The sequence below is a fragment of the Erythrolamprus reginae genome, chromosome 3 (assembly GCF_031021105.1).
Source record: "Erythrolamprus reginae isolate rEryReg1 chromosome 3, rEryReg1.hap1, whole genome shotgun sequence".
Classification (NCBI taxonomy): domain Eukaryota; kingdom Metazoa; phylum Chordata; class Lepidosauria; order Squamata; family Dipsadidae; genus Erythrolamprus; species Erythrolamprus reginae.
Genome location: NC_091952.1, coordinates 6,019,359 through 6,035,943, shown reverse-complemented (window position 1 = coordinate 6,035,943; position 16,585 = coordinate 6,019,359). Strand labels below are relative to the sequence as shown.

The following is a 16,585-nucleotide window of genomic DNA, read 5'->3' as shown; positions in this document are numbered from 1 at the left end:
GGCATTGAGTAGCAGCAACCTGAGCCCAGGGGCAGAATTACACTCATCACCAGCGCCCAGGGTTGAGCTCACGGAGCCCGAACAAGGGATTGTTATTAAGCAACGATCCCTCATTCCCCTGGAACGGCTAACTCCGTGGTTCCCGCCATATCTGCCTCTCCCCAGCAACACCAGCTTGCTGGTGGTCTTCAAGGATAGCCCCATATAGAGCATGAGACAATAATCCAAGCTAATCCTGAACCTCTAAATTTCTAAACTAGACTATTACCTAATAGCAAATGGTAAACTCTCCATTATTGCGTCCAGAATTATAAATGCTCCAAAACTGAAAATTTTTAAGAAGAGATTGGATAACCATTTGTTGGAAATGGTATAAGGTTTCCTGCCTAAACAGGGGGTTGGACTAGAAGACCTCCAATGTCCCTTCCGTTTATTCTAATCTATTCTATCTGCTTTGATTCCTTATTAATGTCGTTTGGCGGGGCCCAGGGGAAAAGCCTTCTCTGTGGCGGCCCCGGCCCTCTGGAACCAACTCCCCCCGGAGATTGGAATTGCCCCCACCCTCCTTGCCTTTCGTAAGCTCCTTAAAACCCACCTCTGCCGTCAGGCATGGGGGAACTGAGATATTCTTTCCCCCTAGGCCTTTACAATTTATGCATGTCATGTTTGTTTGTAGGGATGTTTGGTTTTACAATAAGGGTTTTTTAGTTGTTTTAATATTGGATTTATATGATGTTTTTTATTACTGTTGTTGGCCACCCCGAGTCTACGGAGAGGGGCGGCATACAAATCCAATAAATAAATAAATAAATTAAATATCCGAAAAGCACATATTCAATCTTGGTGACTGTAGGCCAACCCACCAGGAGACAGTGATTCTAGTCCCATTTTAGGCATGAAAGCAATCTGGTGACTTTGGGCGAGTCACTCTCGCTCAACCCAAACCACCTCACAGGGTTGTTGTTTAGGACAGTGGAGGAGGAAAGTGTATAATTCCTGTTTTGCTACCTTGACTTACTTATAAAGTAATAAAGGTGGAATTAAAAATCAAATCAAATAAATATTCTTGCTGTGCGGTATGCCAAGCCCAATGGAATTAGGCAAGATTGAGGAAACTTTACAGATTTCAGAAATGAGCGAAGTGTTGAAATTAATTTTATTTCTTTATTCCTGCCGTTAGTCTCCTTGGAAAACCCAGACTTGCATCACTTATCATCCTCTTCAACAGCTTTATTATTGTTTTCTCCAGGCTGTTGCTCATTCTCAATAGCATTTTTTAAAGGACAAACCAGGATAACAAGGGAATGAATTTCCCCATTGTTACAGCATGTGCAATGCTTACTGAGAAACAGACTCACCCTCTTACACTAGCAAAGTGAGAACAATGATTATTGCTCCGAGCTACGCATGCGACATTTGTTAATCTAAATTCAAGTAATGGAAACATTTCCTTTCCCCTTAAAAGAACTATAAGCCTTTTTGATTGACTAATATGCAGCAGAACAATTACAAAGATTTCTTCCCTGGGGCATAAGTCTTCAAAAGAGGATTTAAAAATTTCCTTTTTTTTCTCCCAGTTCAAAACTGCATTTGCTTTCATCCCAGGGTGAGTACGTGACTGAATTCAGTTTTAATGATGAACTGGGAATGAAAAGTTCCCCACGTGTATTATCAGGAACTTTATTTAAAATATACCTTTCACATTTAAACCAGCTGTCAGGTGGGATCCGCCTTTGTTTAGATGCTGCACGGAATTAAGCTGTTTAGTGGAATCTTTCAAAAAAGTAATTTTCTTTTCATAGTCCTGTCCTAAAATCAAAGAAAACAAGATAGAGATATTGCCTTTATTAGCACAATGGTTCCCAACCTTTCCAGCTTGTAGAGGAGGCGTGTTAGTGGAAGGCACAGATGCAACCACTCCAATTTGTGCAAGTGGCAGGCACAGGTGCCTTTCACTTGCGCAAATAGAGCTTCCCACATGAGCGGAGGGTGCATGCGCTTATGCACGAAGCTCCACTTGGTTTCCCATCTCTCCCATGGTTCGGTTTTGAACAGGACAAAGCTTGGTAGTGGGACACAGCCTGGGAATCGAGGACCCCTGGATCAGCAGCAAAAACAACAAATGTATCAGAACACCAAGTGTGATTAAACCCTCCCAAGAAATAATTCTATTAGCTGGTAGTAGCAAGGCCATATTCCCCTGACAAGATGAGCAATAGATACTTTTTTAAAGTTAGCAGAAATATTATTATTGATTTATTAATATTTATACATTTATATGTCAAAAATCTCGCTAGTAAGCAAATCTGGGCTGTTTTATCTTATATTTATATTTAAATATACTGTATTGCATTGGCATCCTTCAGTCTCGAAAGATCATGGTATCTTGTTCTGGATTCCCCAGAATATTATATTTATTATATTTATCTGATAAATATATATTTATCTATTAATATACATAAAATAAATATTTATTTATTTAAATAAATATATTTATATTTATTTAGATAAATATATATTTATCTAAATATAAATAAATATGTATTTAAATATATATTTATTATAATAAATAACAGTACAGGTAGTCCTCAATATATAGCCACAATTGAGCCCTAAACTTCTGTTGCTAAGTAAAACAGTTGTTAAGTGAGTCTTGCCCCATTCTACGAGATTTCCTGCCATAGTTGTTAACTGAATTACTGCAGCTGTTAAGTTAGCAACAGAGTTGTTAAGTGAATCTGGCTTCCCCATTGACTTCGCTTGTTAGAAAGCCGCACGAGGTCATCACGTGACTCTGGGACGTTGCATCTGTCATGAATACGAGCCAGTTGCCAAGCGGTTGAATTTTGATCACCTGACCTGGGTCACTTTTTAACGGGGCCATTGTAACTTCAGCCAGTCACTAAACAAATGGTTGTAAATTGAGGACTACCTGCATAGACAAGTAAAAAATTGAAAACGTTCAACTTTAAGCATTAATAATAATAATAATAATAATAATAATAATAATAATAATAAAATAAATTAATAAAAATAAAAACTACTGTGGGACTTCCGTCTTCAGACTGACCGAATTCTGAAGCATAACACATCAGACATTGTGATCGTGGAGAAAAAGAAAGTATGGATCATCGGCATCGCAATCCCAGGGGACAGCAGAATTGAGGAGAAGCAGCTAGAGAAATTAGTGAAATACGAAGATCTAAAAATCAAGCTGCAACAACTCTGGCATAAGCCCGTGAAAGTGGTCCCGGGGGTCCTTGGCACGCTGGGCACAGTGCCAAAGGATCTCAGTGGACATTTGAAAACCATCGGAATTGACAAAATCTCCATCTGTCAATTGCAAAAGGCCACTTTACTGGGATCGGCAAACATAATTCGCCGCTACATCACGAAGTCCTAGGTGCTTGGGAAGCGCCCGACTGCTGATGAAATACGAAATCCAGCATAGTGATCTCGTTTGCTGTGTTGTACTGACATAATAATAATAATAATAATAATAATAATAATAATAATAATAATAATAATTTATTAGATTTGTATGCCGCCCCTCTCTGAAGACTTGGGGCGGCATACAAGTTATATCATTAACAAAAAACATTTATGGATAGCAGCTGACAGTAGGTGAGAGGAGTAGTTCCTGGGAAGATTCAGGAGAATCTTGCCACATATCTTTCAGAGACCAATAAGAACACACACAGTTGACCTCTTCCAGGTCCCGTCAGCCAAAGAATGCAGGCTGGCGGGGCCGCAGGGGAGGACCTTCTCTGTTGCTGCCCCGGCTCTATGGAATCAACTCTCCCCTGATATCTATACTGCTCCCACCCTATTGGCCTTCTGTAAGGCCACGAAGACCTGGCTTTGCCGACAGGACTGGTGGCCATGAACCAACATCATCAATGGCCAAATTGTATGAATGTTTAGTTTATTATGCTTATTAGGGTTTTAATTAATGTTTTATAACTTAGTTTTATATTTGATTTATTTTTATTGTCTTGTATTTTATATTGTTGTAAGCTGCCCTGAGTCCTTTGGGACTGGGCGGCATAGAAGTCGAATTAATAAATAAATACAGTGGTACCTCTACTTAAGAACGCCTCTACTTAAGAACTTTTCTAGATAAGAACCGGGTGTTCAAGATTTTTTTGCCTCTTCTTAAGAACCATTTTCTACTTAAGATCCCAAGCCCGGAAAAATTTCCCAGGAAATTTGAGAGCGGCACCAAGGCCCAGCCAGTTTCCTGCCATTCCCCCTTTAATCCAGGCCATCTCGGGCTTTTCTGGGCTGCCAGAGGAGCCTTTTGGTGGCGCTCCCCCTCTCGCCCACCTGGGTTGCTCTCTCTGGTGTAATGTATGGGAGGCAGCCTCGTGCTGGGTGTATGGGAGGCGCATGATCCTCCTTGCCACCTCAGAGTCCCTCTTTTTTTAAAAAAAAGCCTTAAAGTTTTGGATTTTTTTGATTCCCCTCACCTCACCTTCTTCCTTTGGCAGCAACTGTCCTCCTCCTCTTTCTCCCACCCAAATTCCAAGCTTTTATTTCTTTCCTAATGGGTTTGCACACATTATTTACTTTTACATCGATTCCTATGGGAAAAATTGCTTCTACTTACAAACCTTTCTACTTAAGAACCTGGTCAAGGAACAAATTAAGTTCTTAAGTAAAGGTACCAATGTAATAAATAGAACTTAAATCCAGGGACTTTATCAGTTACTGATGAAAACGGGCCAAGAAGCCTAGGCAGTTTTTCCTTGTTAAGGTAAATTTGCTTTTCTTTTCAGAGAGTTTGAAGAGCCTCTACAAAAACAAAACAGGCTGGATGAGGACGCTCTGTTCTGGCGAGGGCATTGTGACTTTTCCTGGGAAAGGGGTGGTTTCTATGAAAAATACCTTTCAATGCCAGTGCACCTGCCAGCTGTTTAAAGACGACCTCACCTGCATTTTCATCCAATAACAACCTGTCTTTTTGCACAAGGCTGTGCTCAGGTTTGTATCCACAACCGACACCGGTCAGAGAACAGCAAGCTTCGTCAAACTGCTTTTTGTGCTGAGGCCGAACAAACTGGTAAAACTCTGGCAAAGAGGAGGAGGAAAGATGATGTTAGCAGTTAACGGGGTCAAATGATAGCCTGTTTCTCCCCAAATGCAGCATATATTTTACTATGTGCAAATCCGGCACTGTGGTGCATCAAATCTGGTTAGTGATTCAGTGTACAGTGTTCCCTCGATTTTCGCGGGGGTTGCGTTCTGAGACCGCCCGTGAAAGCCGAATTTCTGCGAAGTAGAGATGCGGAAGTAAATACACTATTTTTGGCTATGAACAGTATCACAAGCCTTCCCTTAACACTTTAAACCCCTAAACTGCAATTTCTCATTCCCTCAGCAACCATTTAGATTATTACTCACCATGTTTATTTATTAAAGTTTATTAAAAAAATATTTATTAAAGGCAGACGAAAGTTTGGCAATGACGTATGACATCATTGGGCGGGAAAAACCGTGGTATAGGGGGAAAAACAGCAAAGTATTTTTTAATTAATATTTTTGAAAAACCGTGGTATAGCCGTTTCGCGAAGTTCGAACCTGCAAAAATCGAGGGACCACTGCATTACACCTCTAAATAGAAACAAGCCTTGGGTCCATTTGTTAAGAAAGGTATAGTTTATTAGAGATCAAGTGAATTGCAGTATTGCAAAGCCAGAACTGAGAAATATGCCCCAATACTATAAGTTCTACTTTTCCCTCTCTTAACTGACTCTCATTGCCCAATCTGATTGCATCCCTGAGGTTTTCTAACCAATCAGATTCAGGCGAGGGGTTTTTCCTAATTGTCAGTCCAAGTGCAGCTTGATATGTAGCTCCCTCTTCCTTCCAACTGGGTGACCTTGGGGCAGTGTTTAGAGAAGGCACAGCGCTTACATTTGTTTCCCCAAACATTCCCCTTCATGGCACTCTGTCATTGCATACCAACAGAGCATAAGTGAGCACAAAGTGACAGCTGACAGCATAGGAGTGGGCTACCTGCCAGTGGATCCCCCCTCCACTTCTACATCTTAAGTCTGTGCTGCCAAAATGGGCAAAACGGTGGTTTTCAAAATTATTGGAGGCATCTTCAAAGAGAATTTAAATCACCAAGAAAGCTAGTTTGATGTGGAAGTGAAGGTGCTGACTTAGAAACTAGGAGATGGTGAGTTCTAGTCCTATGATTTGTAACAGGGGAGGCATTTGTAACAAGGGGGCACAATCTGAGGTTAGTTGGGGGAAACATTAGAAGTAACGGGAGATGCTTGGAACAAACTTCCAGCAGACGTGGTAGATAAATCCACAGTAGCTGAATTTGAACATGCCTGGGATAAACATAGATCCATCCTAAGATAAAACACAGGAAATAGTATAAGGGCAGACTAGATGGACCATGAGGTCTTTTTCTGCCGTCAGTCTTCTATGTTCCTATGAAAGCTGATGGGTGACACCAATCAACAGGAAATGGTGAGTTCTAGTCCTATTGTAATAAGCCTGAAATACAGCTGGGAATCTTTGAGCCAGTCACTCTCAAAGGGTGACTGTGGGAAAAGTACAGGAGTGGTAGATGAATTTGTTATCTAGGAATATATCTTGAATGTTTATATCTATGAGTGTGTTATTATATATTGATATTTCTTAATATATTAATTTTCTATAAAAAAAACATAAGAATTTTAAAAAGGATGCAAAGCTAGCATTGAGAAGAAAGCAACAGATAGTAAATGCCACTGCTACAAAGAAGCTGAAGAAACTGGATTCCCTGGTTCCTTTTTTTTGCTACTGCAACTATATTGCACCGACTTACTGCAAAAAAGTAGCATGACAAAGTAGTAACAATGGGACACACTGGAAGATCTGCAAGAAACACCAGTTACAAGCAAAAAATTGTGGGACCTAAATAGAGAAAAATGAAGAAGATAAATTGTTCTGAGACTTTAGTATTCAGACAGACAATCCCCTGCCACATAACATGCCTGTCTTAACAATTGCCGATAAGAAAAAATATAAAAGTCTGAAATAGCAGATGTGGCAGTACCTGAAGAGAGCAGAAGAGAAGAAAAAAGAACTGGAGACAATCTCAAAATACAATGACCCATGAACAGAAGTAAAATGACTGTGGCAAAAGAAAGCAAAGCTAATCATATAATCATAGGCATTTTGGGGTGCAACATCTGGAACACCACCAGCTCTGAGAAAATCCCCACCAGTCAATTGCAAAAGGCAGCTTTACTTAGAACAGCTGACATCTATATCTCTAACACCATCATGCAGCCACATGCCTATTCCAGGTCCTTGGGAAAGACTTGATAGGTTTATAAAAATGGCAAATGTAGTTCAAACATTTGGCTGACTATGCAATCAACCATAATAATAATAAAAATTGTCCGTTAGCCACAGTGATTATTGTACATGTTACAATACATAGAAACATAGAAGACTGATGGCAGAAAAAGACCTCATGGTCCATCTAGTCTGCCCTTATACTATTTCTTGTATTTTATCTTAGGATGGATATATGTTTATCCCAGGCATGTTTAAATTCAGTTACTGTGGATTTACCAACCACATCTGCTGGAAGTTTGTTCCAAGGATCTACTACTCTTTCAGTAAAATAATATTTTCTCCCGTTACTTCTAATCTTTCCCCCAACTAAACTCAGATTGTGCCCCCTTGTTCTTGTGTTCATACATGCCTCCCCTGTTACAAATCATAATACCCTAATAATAAAAATTCTTTTTGAAGCATAGGAAGGAAACCTTTTGAACTTTATTTTATTTAGTATTATTGTTGTGAGCCGCCCCGAGTCTACGGAGAGGGGCGGCAAACAAATCTAATAAATAATAATAAAATAATAATAATAGTTTTTAAAATATCAACAGTTAATTAAAGTATTAACAAAAGGAATGCAACTCCCATTTAATCCCTCGTTGGTATTCATACATACATACTATTTACTGGTACAGGAGAAATCTGGGCAATTCAAATACCTCGCATTAGGACGTGGGTGTTCTGATCTTCTAAGAAAAGTCCACTCAACTGAAATAACATAGCATTATAGTCGAGTTTTCTTTTGTACTGGCTGAGAGCTTCTGAAAATACATGAAAATTATGCTGGCTAAGAGATTTCTTCACTGTTGCCATAAAAGCAGCAGCTCTGGCAGGCATGGGCTCCGAAGAATCAGGCACCTCATTAGTTCGCTGTAAAGTTTAAAAAATAAAAGATTATTTTCTCTCTCTCCATAAACCAGACGTTTTTCGATTATCTTTCCCCCCTTCCCTTTCGATATTTTTACTGCCTAAATCCCCTCCAAATATTTCCCAGAATTTATTTATTTATTTATTATTTCAATTTCTAGGCCGCCCTTCTCAGGGCTTCAATAGCTACTGTACTTATTTTGTTTTGTTTTCCTCTCTTTTATTTCTCTCCCACAATTATTATTTTTACAAATAACTCAAAACTGTGAACATACGAAATATACCTTAGAAACATAGAAACATAGAAGACTGACGGCAGAAAAAGACCTCATGGTCCATCTAGTCTGCCTTTATACTATTTCCTGTATTTTATCTTAGGATGGATCTATGTTTATCCCAGGCATGTTTAAATTCAGTTACTGTGGATCTATCTACCAGGTCTGCTGGAAGTTTGTTCCAAGGATCTACTACTCTTTCAGTAAAATAATATTTTCTCATGTTGCTTTTGATCTTTCCCCCAACTAACTTCAGATTGTGTCCCCTTGTTCTTGTGTTCACTTTCCTATTAAAAACACTTCCCTCCTGGACCTTATTTAACCCTTTAACATATTTAAATGTTTCGATCATGTCCCCCCTTTTCCTTCTGTCCTCCAGACTATACAGATTGAGTTCATGAAGTCTTTCCTGATACGTTTTATGCTTAAGACCTCCCACCATTCTTGTAGCCCGTCTTTGGACCCGTTCAATTTTGTCAATATCTTTTTGTAGGTGAGGTCTCCAGAACTGAACACAGTACAGTGGTACCTCAAGATACGAACCCCTCGTCTTACGAACAACTCGTGATACGAACCCAGGGTTCAGAAAAATTTTGCCTCTTCTTATGAACTTTTTTCGAGTTACGAACCGGCATTCGGAGACTGCTGGGAAGCCGCGCGGCTGTTTTAAAAGGTGACAGCCGGGCGGCGGGGCTTCCCAGAAGCCTCCCGAACGCCGGTTCGTAACTCGAACAAAGTTCGTAAGAAGAGGCAAAATTTTTCTGAACCCCGGGTTCGGTTCGGGAGGTTGCTGGGAAGCCCCCCAGCCCGGCTGTCACCTTTTAAAACAGCCGCACGGCTTCCCAGCTGTCTCCCGAAGCCGAACGCGGAAGTTCGGCTTTGGCGTTCGGCTTCAGGAGACAGCTGGGAAGCCGCGCGGCTGTTTTAAAAGGTCGCAGCCGGCCTGGGGGGCTTCCCAGCACCCCCCTGAACCCCGAACCCGGGTTCGGGGGGGTGAATGGGAAGCCCCCCAGGCCGGCTGTCACCTTTTAAAACAGCCGCGCGGCTTCCCAGCAGTCGCCGAAAGCTGTTTTTTTGCGGGGGGTTTTTTGGTTGCACGGATTAATTGACTTTACATTGTTTCCTATGGGAAACAATGTTTCGTCTTACGAACCTTTCGTGTTACGAACCTCCTCTTTGCACCAATTAAGTTCGTATCATGAGGTATTACTGTATTCCAAATGTGGTCTCACCAGCGCTCTATATAAGGGGATCACAATCTCCCTCTTCCTGCTTGTTATACCTCTAGCTATGCAGCCAAGCATCCTACTTGCTTTTCCTACTGCCCGACCACACTGCTCACCTTCCTCCTTCTTTTTTCCTTACAACAAAAAGTGAGGTGGGTTGAGCTGAGAGAGATTCGCCCAAAGTCACCCAGCTGGATACCATGCTTTCAAGATGCGACTAGAACTCATGCTGTCCTGGTGATTAGTTCAAAGTGACCCAGCTGGCTTTTATGCTTAAGCAGCACTAGAACTCCCAGTCTTCTGGTGATTGTCCCAAAGTCACCCAGGCAGCTTTCTTGCCTAAAGTGAGACTAGAACTCATGGTTTATCACTTTCTAAACTGGTGCATTAGCCAATAAATCAAACTGGCCCTTGTCTTATGCCCTAGTAAATATTTTAAACGTTATCCTAGTTAAGACTTGAAAAAGCAAAACACTTGAGAAATGTTTTATCTTTAATGAGACATTTTAATGATTCTATTGAGGTTGCTTTTTCCTTAAGGCCCCAAGTAGTTCCTTGTAGATGCAAACAGCCAAGATTACTAAGAAACACTATACTGAAGTAAATATAATTAGTTCAGGTAGGTACGGTAATAGGAACTCTTTGTCCTTCAGTTCAAGCTTGTCTAATCATGCAAGCTGTGATTCTCCTGAAATTCATTGAAAAAGTCTCTTCACGCCCATCAGTTTTTGCCTGGCCTGGTTTCTTTTTACTTTTCTAATGGGCAGTCCTGAGACAATACATGTACAGGTAGTCCTCGACTTACGACCACAACGGAGCCGAAAATCGATGCTGCTAAGCAAGAAAGTTAAGTGGATCACTGCAGTTGTTATATTAGCAACTAAACAATGTCGTTTGGCGGGCCCCAGGGGAAGAGCCTTCTCTGTGGCGGCCCCGGCCCTCTGGAACCAACTCCCCCCAGAGATTAGAACTGCCCCTACTCTCCTTGCCTTTCGTAAGCTCCTTAAGACCCACCTTTGTCGTCAGGCATGGGGGAACTGAGACATCTCCCCCGGGCATATACAATTTATGAATGGTATGTTTGTATGTATGTGTGTTTAGAAAATGGGGTTTTTAAATATTTTTAAACAGTAATTTAGATTTGTTGTAAATTGTTTTCACTTTGTTGTGAGCCACCCCGAGTCTGCGGAGAGGGGCGGCATACAAATCTAAATAATAAATAAATAAATTAAATAAATAAATAAGTGGGTTACCCCCATTGAATATGCTTGTCAGAAGGTCACAAAAGGGGATCACATAACCTTGGGGTACTGCCAGTTTGCCAAGCATCCAAATTTTGATCACATGACCATTTGTATCACCAGATTATCTCCGGGACTGCCTTCTGCTGCACGAATCCCAGTGACCAGTTAGGTCCCACAGAATTGGCCTTCTCCAGGTCCCGTCAACTAAACAATGTCGCTTGGCGGGACCAAGGGGAAAAGCCTTCTCTGTCGCGGCCCCAGCCCTCTGGAACCAACTCCCCCCAGAGATTAGAATTGCCTCCACCCTCCTTGCCTTTCGTAACCTGCTTAAAACCCACCTCTGCCGCCAGGCATGGGGGAATTGAGATACCCTTTCCCCCTAGGCCTTTACAATTTGATGCATGGTATGTCTGTATGTCTGTTTGGTTTTTATTATAATGGGTTTTTAATTGTTTTTAGTATTGGATTATTATTATATGCTGTCTTATTATTGCTGTTAGCCGCCCCGAGTCTCCGGAGACGGGCGGCATACAAATCCAATAAATAAATGAATGAATGAATGAATGAATGAATAATGAATGAATAAATAAATGAATAAATAAATGAATGAATGAATGACCATAGGGCCATGTCACTTTCTTTCAGTGCCGTTGTAATTTTAAATGGTCACTAAGTCAAACGTGCTCAGCCTCCAAGACACATCTGTTTTCCTTGCAATTATCACGGATTCTTAAGCCTTGGTGTGACAACAGGTGGCCGTGAGATTTCGCAGCCCATCCAGACTATATGTATGACTTGTCAGATGCTCAAAAAGAGGGAGATATTTATTCATTAGATTTATATCCCGCAGCCATCATAAACAGATTCTAGAGCTCATAAAGGAGAATAACAACATAATGCTACATTAAAAAACACAAATAGTGCTTTTGTGTTAATCAGCTAGATTTAAGCACGTCACGGATCTGGCCCATGAGGGGAAACAGTGCTTCTGTAAGCAAATATGGAACTTGGAAGGGCCGTGGGTTTTCAGAGGCTGTTGCAGGTGAAAACGGGGCTCAGGAGCCTGATTTCACTGGAAGAGCACTTGGGCCACCATAGGCGCTCAGAGACGAGTGATGTTGAGCTGGCTACGCCCTCCCCGGCCCACCATGGTCAAACCTAGCCCTGATGCAGCCCTCAATAAAAGACCCTGTTTATAGGGTCTTCTGCTTGAACAGAGGTTTGGAGTAGAAGACCTTTGAGGTTCCTTCCAACCCAGGTATTCTGTTCTTGGTGGCAATGAGGTCATGAATCACTGGACAAGTGGTCCTTGACTTGCAACAGTTCGTTCAGAGACCATTCAACATTTACAACGGCACTGAAAAAAATGACTTATGATCCTTTTTTTAATATTTGCAAACCACTGCAGCGTTTCCATGGTCATATGATCCAAATTCAGACGCTTGTCATGACTCATATTTATGACAGCTACATGAAACGTCCTGGAGTCATGTAATGACCTTACGCGACCTTCTGACAAGCAAAATCCATGGGGAAGCTAGATTGACTTAACCATCATGTGATTCACTTGACAGCTGCAGTGATTCACCTGAGCCTTCGGAGAAGGGCGGCCTAAAAATCGAAATAATGAATGAATGAATGAATGAATGAATAACAACTCTGGCAATAAAGCTCATAAAATTGGGAAAAATACAATTAACAAGTATTGTTACGGCCAGAACACATAGTTACAAGTTATTAGTTGGATAGAAAGTGCTGACACATGCATGATGCAATCTATGCTAAGATTGGTTGCTGTACATAGAAAAGGGGGGTTTCTCTTCTCCCCCCCCCTCCAGGTGTTCTGTATACAGGTAGTCCTTAACTTACAACAACTTACAATAGTTCATTTATTAATAATAATAATTTAATTTAATAATAATTTATTAGATTTGTATGCCGCTCCTCTCTGGGGACAATTTATTGATCATTCAAAGTTACAACGGCACTGAAAAGAGACGTATGACTCTTTTCAGAGTTACGACCTTGGCAGCATCCCTGTGATCATATGATCGAAATCCAGAAGCTTCACTGGGGCAAGAAAGGTTGTAAAATGGGGCCAAATTCACGTAACAAATGTCTCACTTGACAACAAAAATTTTGAGTTCCGTTGTGATCGTAAGTCAAGGACTAGTGATAAAGGCTGTAGGACATGGGTTCTCAAATTAATCTGGCCCATGTTGAACCACGAGATTGCCCTGTCCACATCACCCAGCCCACTTTTCAACTGAGTGTAGGACTTACCACTTGTGAGCCCCGTGGGCTGGAACTGAAAGGTAAGACCAAAAACTTTGGCCTTCAGAGACTTTCTGGAAGTGGTGTGTGTGTGAGAGAGAAAAGTAAGATGCACAGATGCCCCAGGAGGCAAAAAAAGGTCTGTTTTTCACCTTCCCCACCTCCAAAAGATAGATAAAGGCAGAGGGAGGGAGGGAGAGAGAGAGAGTGAGAGAGAAAGAGAGAGAGTGAGAGAGAGAGAAAGAAAGAGAGAGAGAGAGTGAGAGAGAGAGAAGGGAGAGAGGAGAGATTTTTCAAGCTCTGTGGGGCTGTGAAGAATTGCTGCAAAACTCGGTTTTCCAAAGGGGACCACTAGACTCTTAAACAACTGAAAAAAACAATCTACCGGTCGTAAAAAGAAGTCAACCAAAAGAGCAACATGCAAACAGAAGCAAATAAAACACCCCCACGATCAAAATAAATTGCGAGTCTGCGGAGAGGGGCGGCATACAAATCTAATAAGTAATAAATTGAAGTTTAATTTGGGTGCATTGTTTAATGGACTGTTAAATTGACCATCTAGTCACATGACACAGCCACACCCACTGAGCCTGGCCCCCCAAAAGTCCGAGGGGGTCATGAATTGGCCCTGTTTAAAACCTTTCCTCCACAATAGGTCAAGAGGTTGTGTGAATGGGGTTCATCTGGTTATTGGAAATTTATTATTATTATTACTATTACTATTACTATTATTATTATTATTATTATTATTATTATTATTATTATTATTTATTGGATTTGTATGCAGTCCCTCTCCGCAGACTCGGGGCGGCTAACAACAATGATAAAAAACAACATGTAACAATCCAATTTAATAAAACAACTAATAACCCTTATTATAAAAACCTTATGATAAATTTATCCTTTTATAGCCGATGCAAATGCTACATACCATGTTGCTGATTATCTTGATTTTCTTCCTGCCACTGCCTTTCTGCTGGTCCATCAGTTTTTTTTCATACTGAAGGGACAGAGTCGACAAACGCTTGGCCTGTAAAGAGGACAAGGTTAAAGGGCAAGGTCTTTTTTTCCCCCAGGGGGCATTTGGGGTAGTAAAAGTAGCCACTCTAACATAATTTCAAGTGACCCCCAACACTGACTCACAAAATCCCACAATAGGTGGGAAGACCCTTGTAATGAAGAATTAAGAATTTAATTAATTAATTAAAAATACAGTGATACCTCGTCTTACAAACGCCTCGCCATACAAACTTTTCGAGATACAACCTGGGGTTTAAGATTTTTTTGCCTCTTCTTACAAACTATTTTCACCTTACAAACTCACTGCCACTGCTGGGATGCCCCACCTCCGGACTTCCGTTGCCAGCGAAGCACCCGTTTTTGTGCTGCTGGAATTCCCCTGAGGCTCCTCTCCATGGGAAATTCCACCTCCAGACTTTTGTGCTGCTGCAGGGGAATCCCAGCAGGAGAATCATAGCAGCGCAAAAATGGGCGCTTTGCTGGTAATGGAAGTCCAGACGTGGGGTTTCCCAGCGAGGGGAGCCTCAGTGAAATCGCAGCATCGCAAAAACACAGAGGTCTGGAGGTGGGGTTTCGAGGATTTTGGTGTTTTTGCGATGCTGCAATTTCACTGAGGCTCCCCTCGCTGGAAACCCCACCTCCAGACTTCCGTTGCCAGCGAAGCGCTCATTTTTGCGATGCTGGGATTCCCCTGCAGCACCGCAACAACACAGAAGTCTGGAGGTGGGGTTTCCCATGGAGGGGAGCCTCAGAGGAATCCCAGCAGCGCAAAAACGGGCACTTTGGCTGGCAAAAGGGGTGAGTTTTGGGCTTGCACGCATTAATCGCTTTTCCATTGATTCCTATGGGAAACATTGTTTTGTCTTACAAACTTTTCACCTTAAGAACCTCGTTCCGGAACCAATTAAGTTCGTAAGACAAGGTATCACTGTATATCAGTTGTAAATTCTCCATTCTTCATCTCAAGGGTCTTCCCACCTATTCATATTTATATAAGCAGTCCTCTACTGACAATCACAATTTTATTTATTTATTTATTTATTTATTTATTTATTTATTTAGTTAGTTAGTTAGTTAGTTTATTTTATTTTTCAAATTTATAAACCTACCCTCTCCTAATAGACACAGGGTGGAAATCTTGAGCCCAAGATTTCTACTGCTGAGCAAGATAGTTGTGAAGTGAATTTTATCGCATATTACGACATTCCTTGTCACACTGGCTAAGTGAATGAATCACTGCAGTTATTAATAACAATTAATAGCTAAGAGTATCTGGCTTCCCTATTGACTTTGCTTGCCAGTGCCAAGTGTCTGGATTTTGGTCATGTGACCATGGGAATGTTGCAACTGTCCAAAGTGAGTATTCTGAGCAGCGACAGGTTACAAGCGGTGTGCCACAAGGGTCTGTTCTGGGTCCTATTCTTTTTAATATGTTTGTGAGTGATATAGGTGAAGGTTTGGTAGGGAAGGTTTGCCTATTTGCCGATGACTCTAAAGTGTGCAATAGGGTTGATATTCCTGGAGGGGTCTGTAATATGGTAAATGATTTAGCTTTACTAGATAAATGGTCAAAGCAATGGAAACTGCAGTTTAATGTTTCCAAATGTAAATATTTTACTGAAAGAGTAGTAGATCCTTGGAACAAACTTCCAGCAGACGTGGTTGGTAAATCCACAGGAACTGAATTTAAACATGCCTGGGATAAACATATATCCATTGTAAGATAAAATACAGGAAATAGTATAAGGGCAGACTAGATGGACCATGAGGTCTTTTTCTGCCGTCAGACTTCTATGTTTCTATGTTTCTAAGTGTCATGTCACTTTTTTTAATGCTGTCCTGTCTTCAAACAGTCACTGTTCTAAGTTCATTCATCTTCTTTCAGAGTGACTCTGGGAGGCTTACCACACTGTGCTTATAGTGCTTTATTCTTACTATATTCATATTTTTGAATTGTTTTATTTTTTTTAACATTGTAAACCGCTCAGAGTCACTTTGTGATTGAGATGGGTGGAAAAATATAAATGTAACAAATAAAAAAAATAAGCCCTAAGTAGTGCAGGTTATCTAAGATGGAAACTCATTTTTTCAGCAAGTGGGATTTCCCTCGTGAGAGATACATGCTGACACTGGAGAACTAAAGAACAGTCAAATCACTTTAAAAAATAACCAATACATTTGAGCGGAGTACAGAAATTACTAGAAAGAAATCCAATGGGGGTGGAGAGAGAAAAAATGCGTTAGTAGAAAGTGAAACAGAGAATTAAACATTTCTCAGCTAAGCTGTATGATTAGCAGCCGAGCCAAGAAGAGGTATTTTGATGTGTTT

General features: G+C 41.0%; 1 protein-coding gene across 2 annotated transcripts in view; it reads right to left on the bottom strand.

The window, feature by feature from the left end:
- RTEL1 (regulator of telomere elongation helicase 1) overlaps positions 1–16,585 on the bottom strand; it is a 152,709-nt gene that overhangs the window by 37,075 nt on the left and 99,049 nt on the right. Inside the window, exons 28-31 of one of the 2 annotated variants that reach the window (XM_070744420.1) lie at positions 14,168–14,266; positions 8,010–8,220; positions 4,933–5,070; positions 1,696–1,809 (exon numbers count right to left, since the gene is read on the bottom strand). In XM_070744420.1, the coding sequence (XP_070600521.1) occupies positions 1,696–1,809; positions 4,933–5,070; positions 8,010–8,220; positions 14,168–14,266 (562 nt within the window). The remainder of the gene's footprint in view (positions 1–1,695; positions 1,810–4,932; positions 5,071–8,009; positions 8,221–14,167; positions 14,267–16,585) is intronic. The other variant, XM_070744422.1, reaches the window with a different exon arrangement.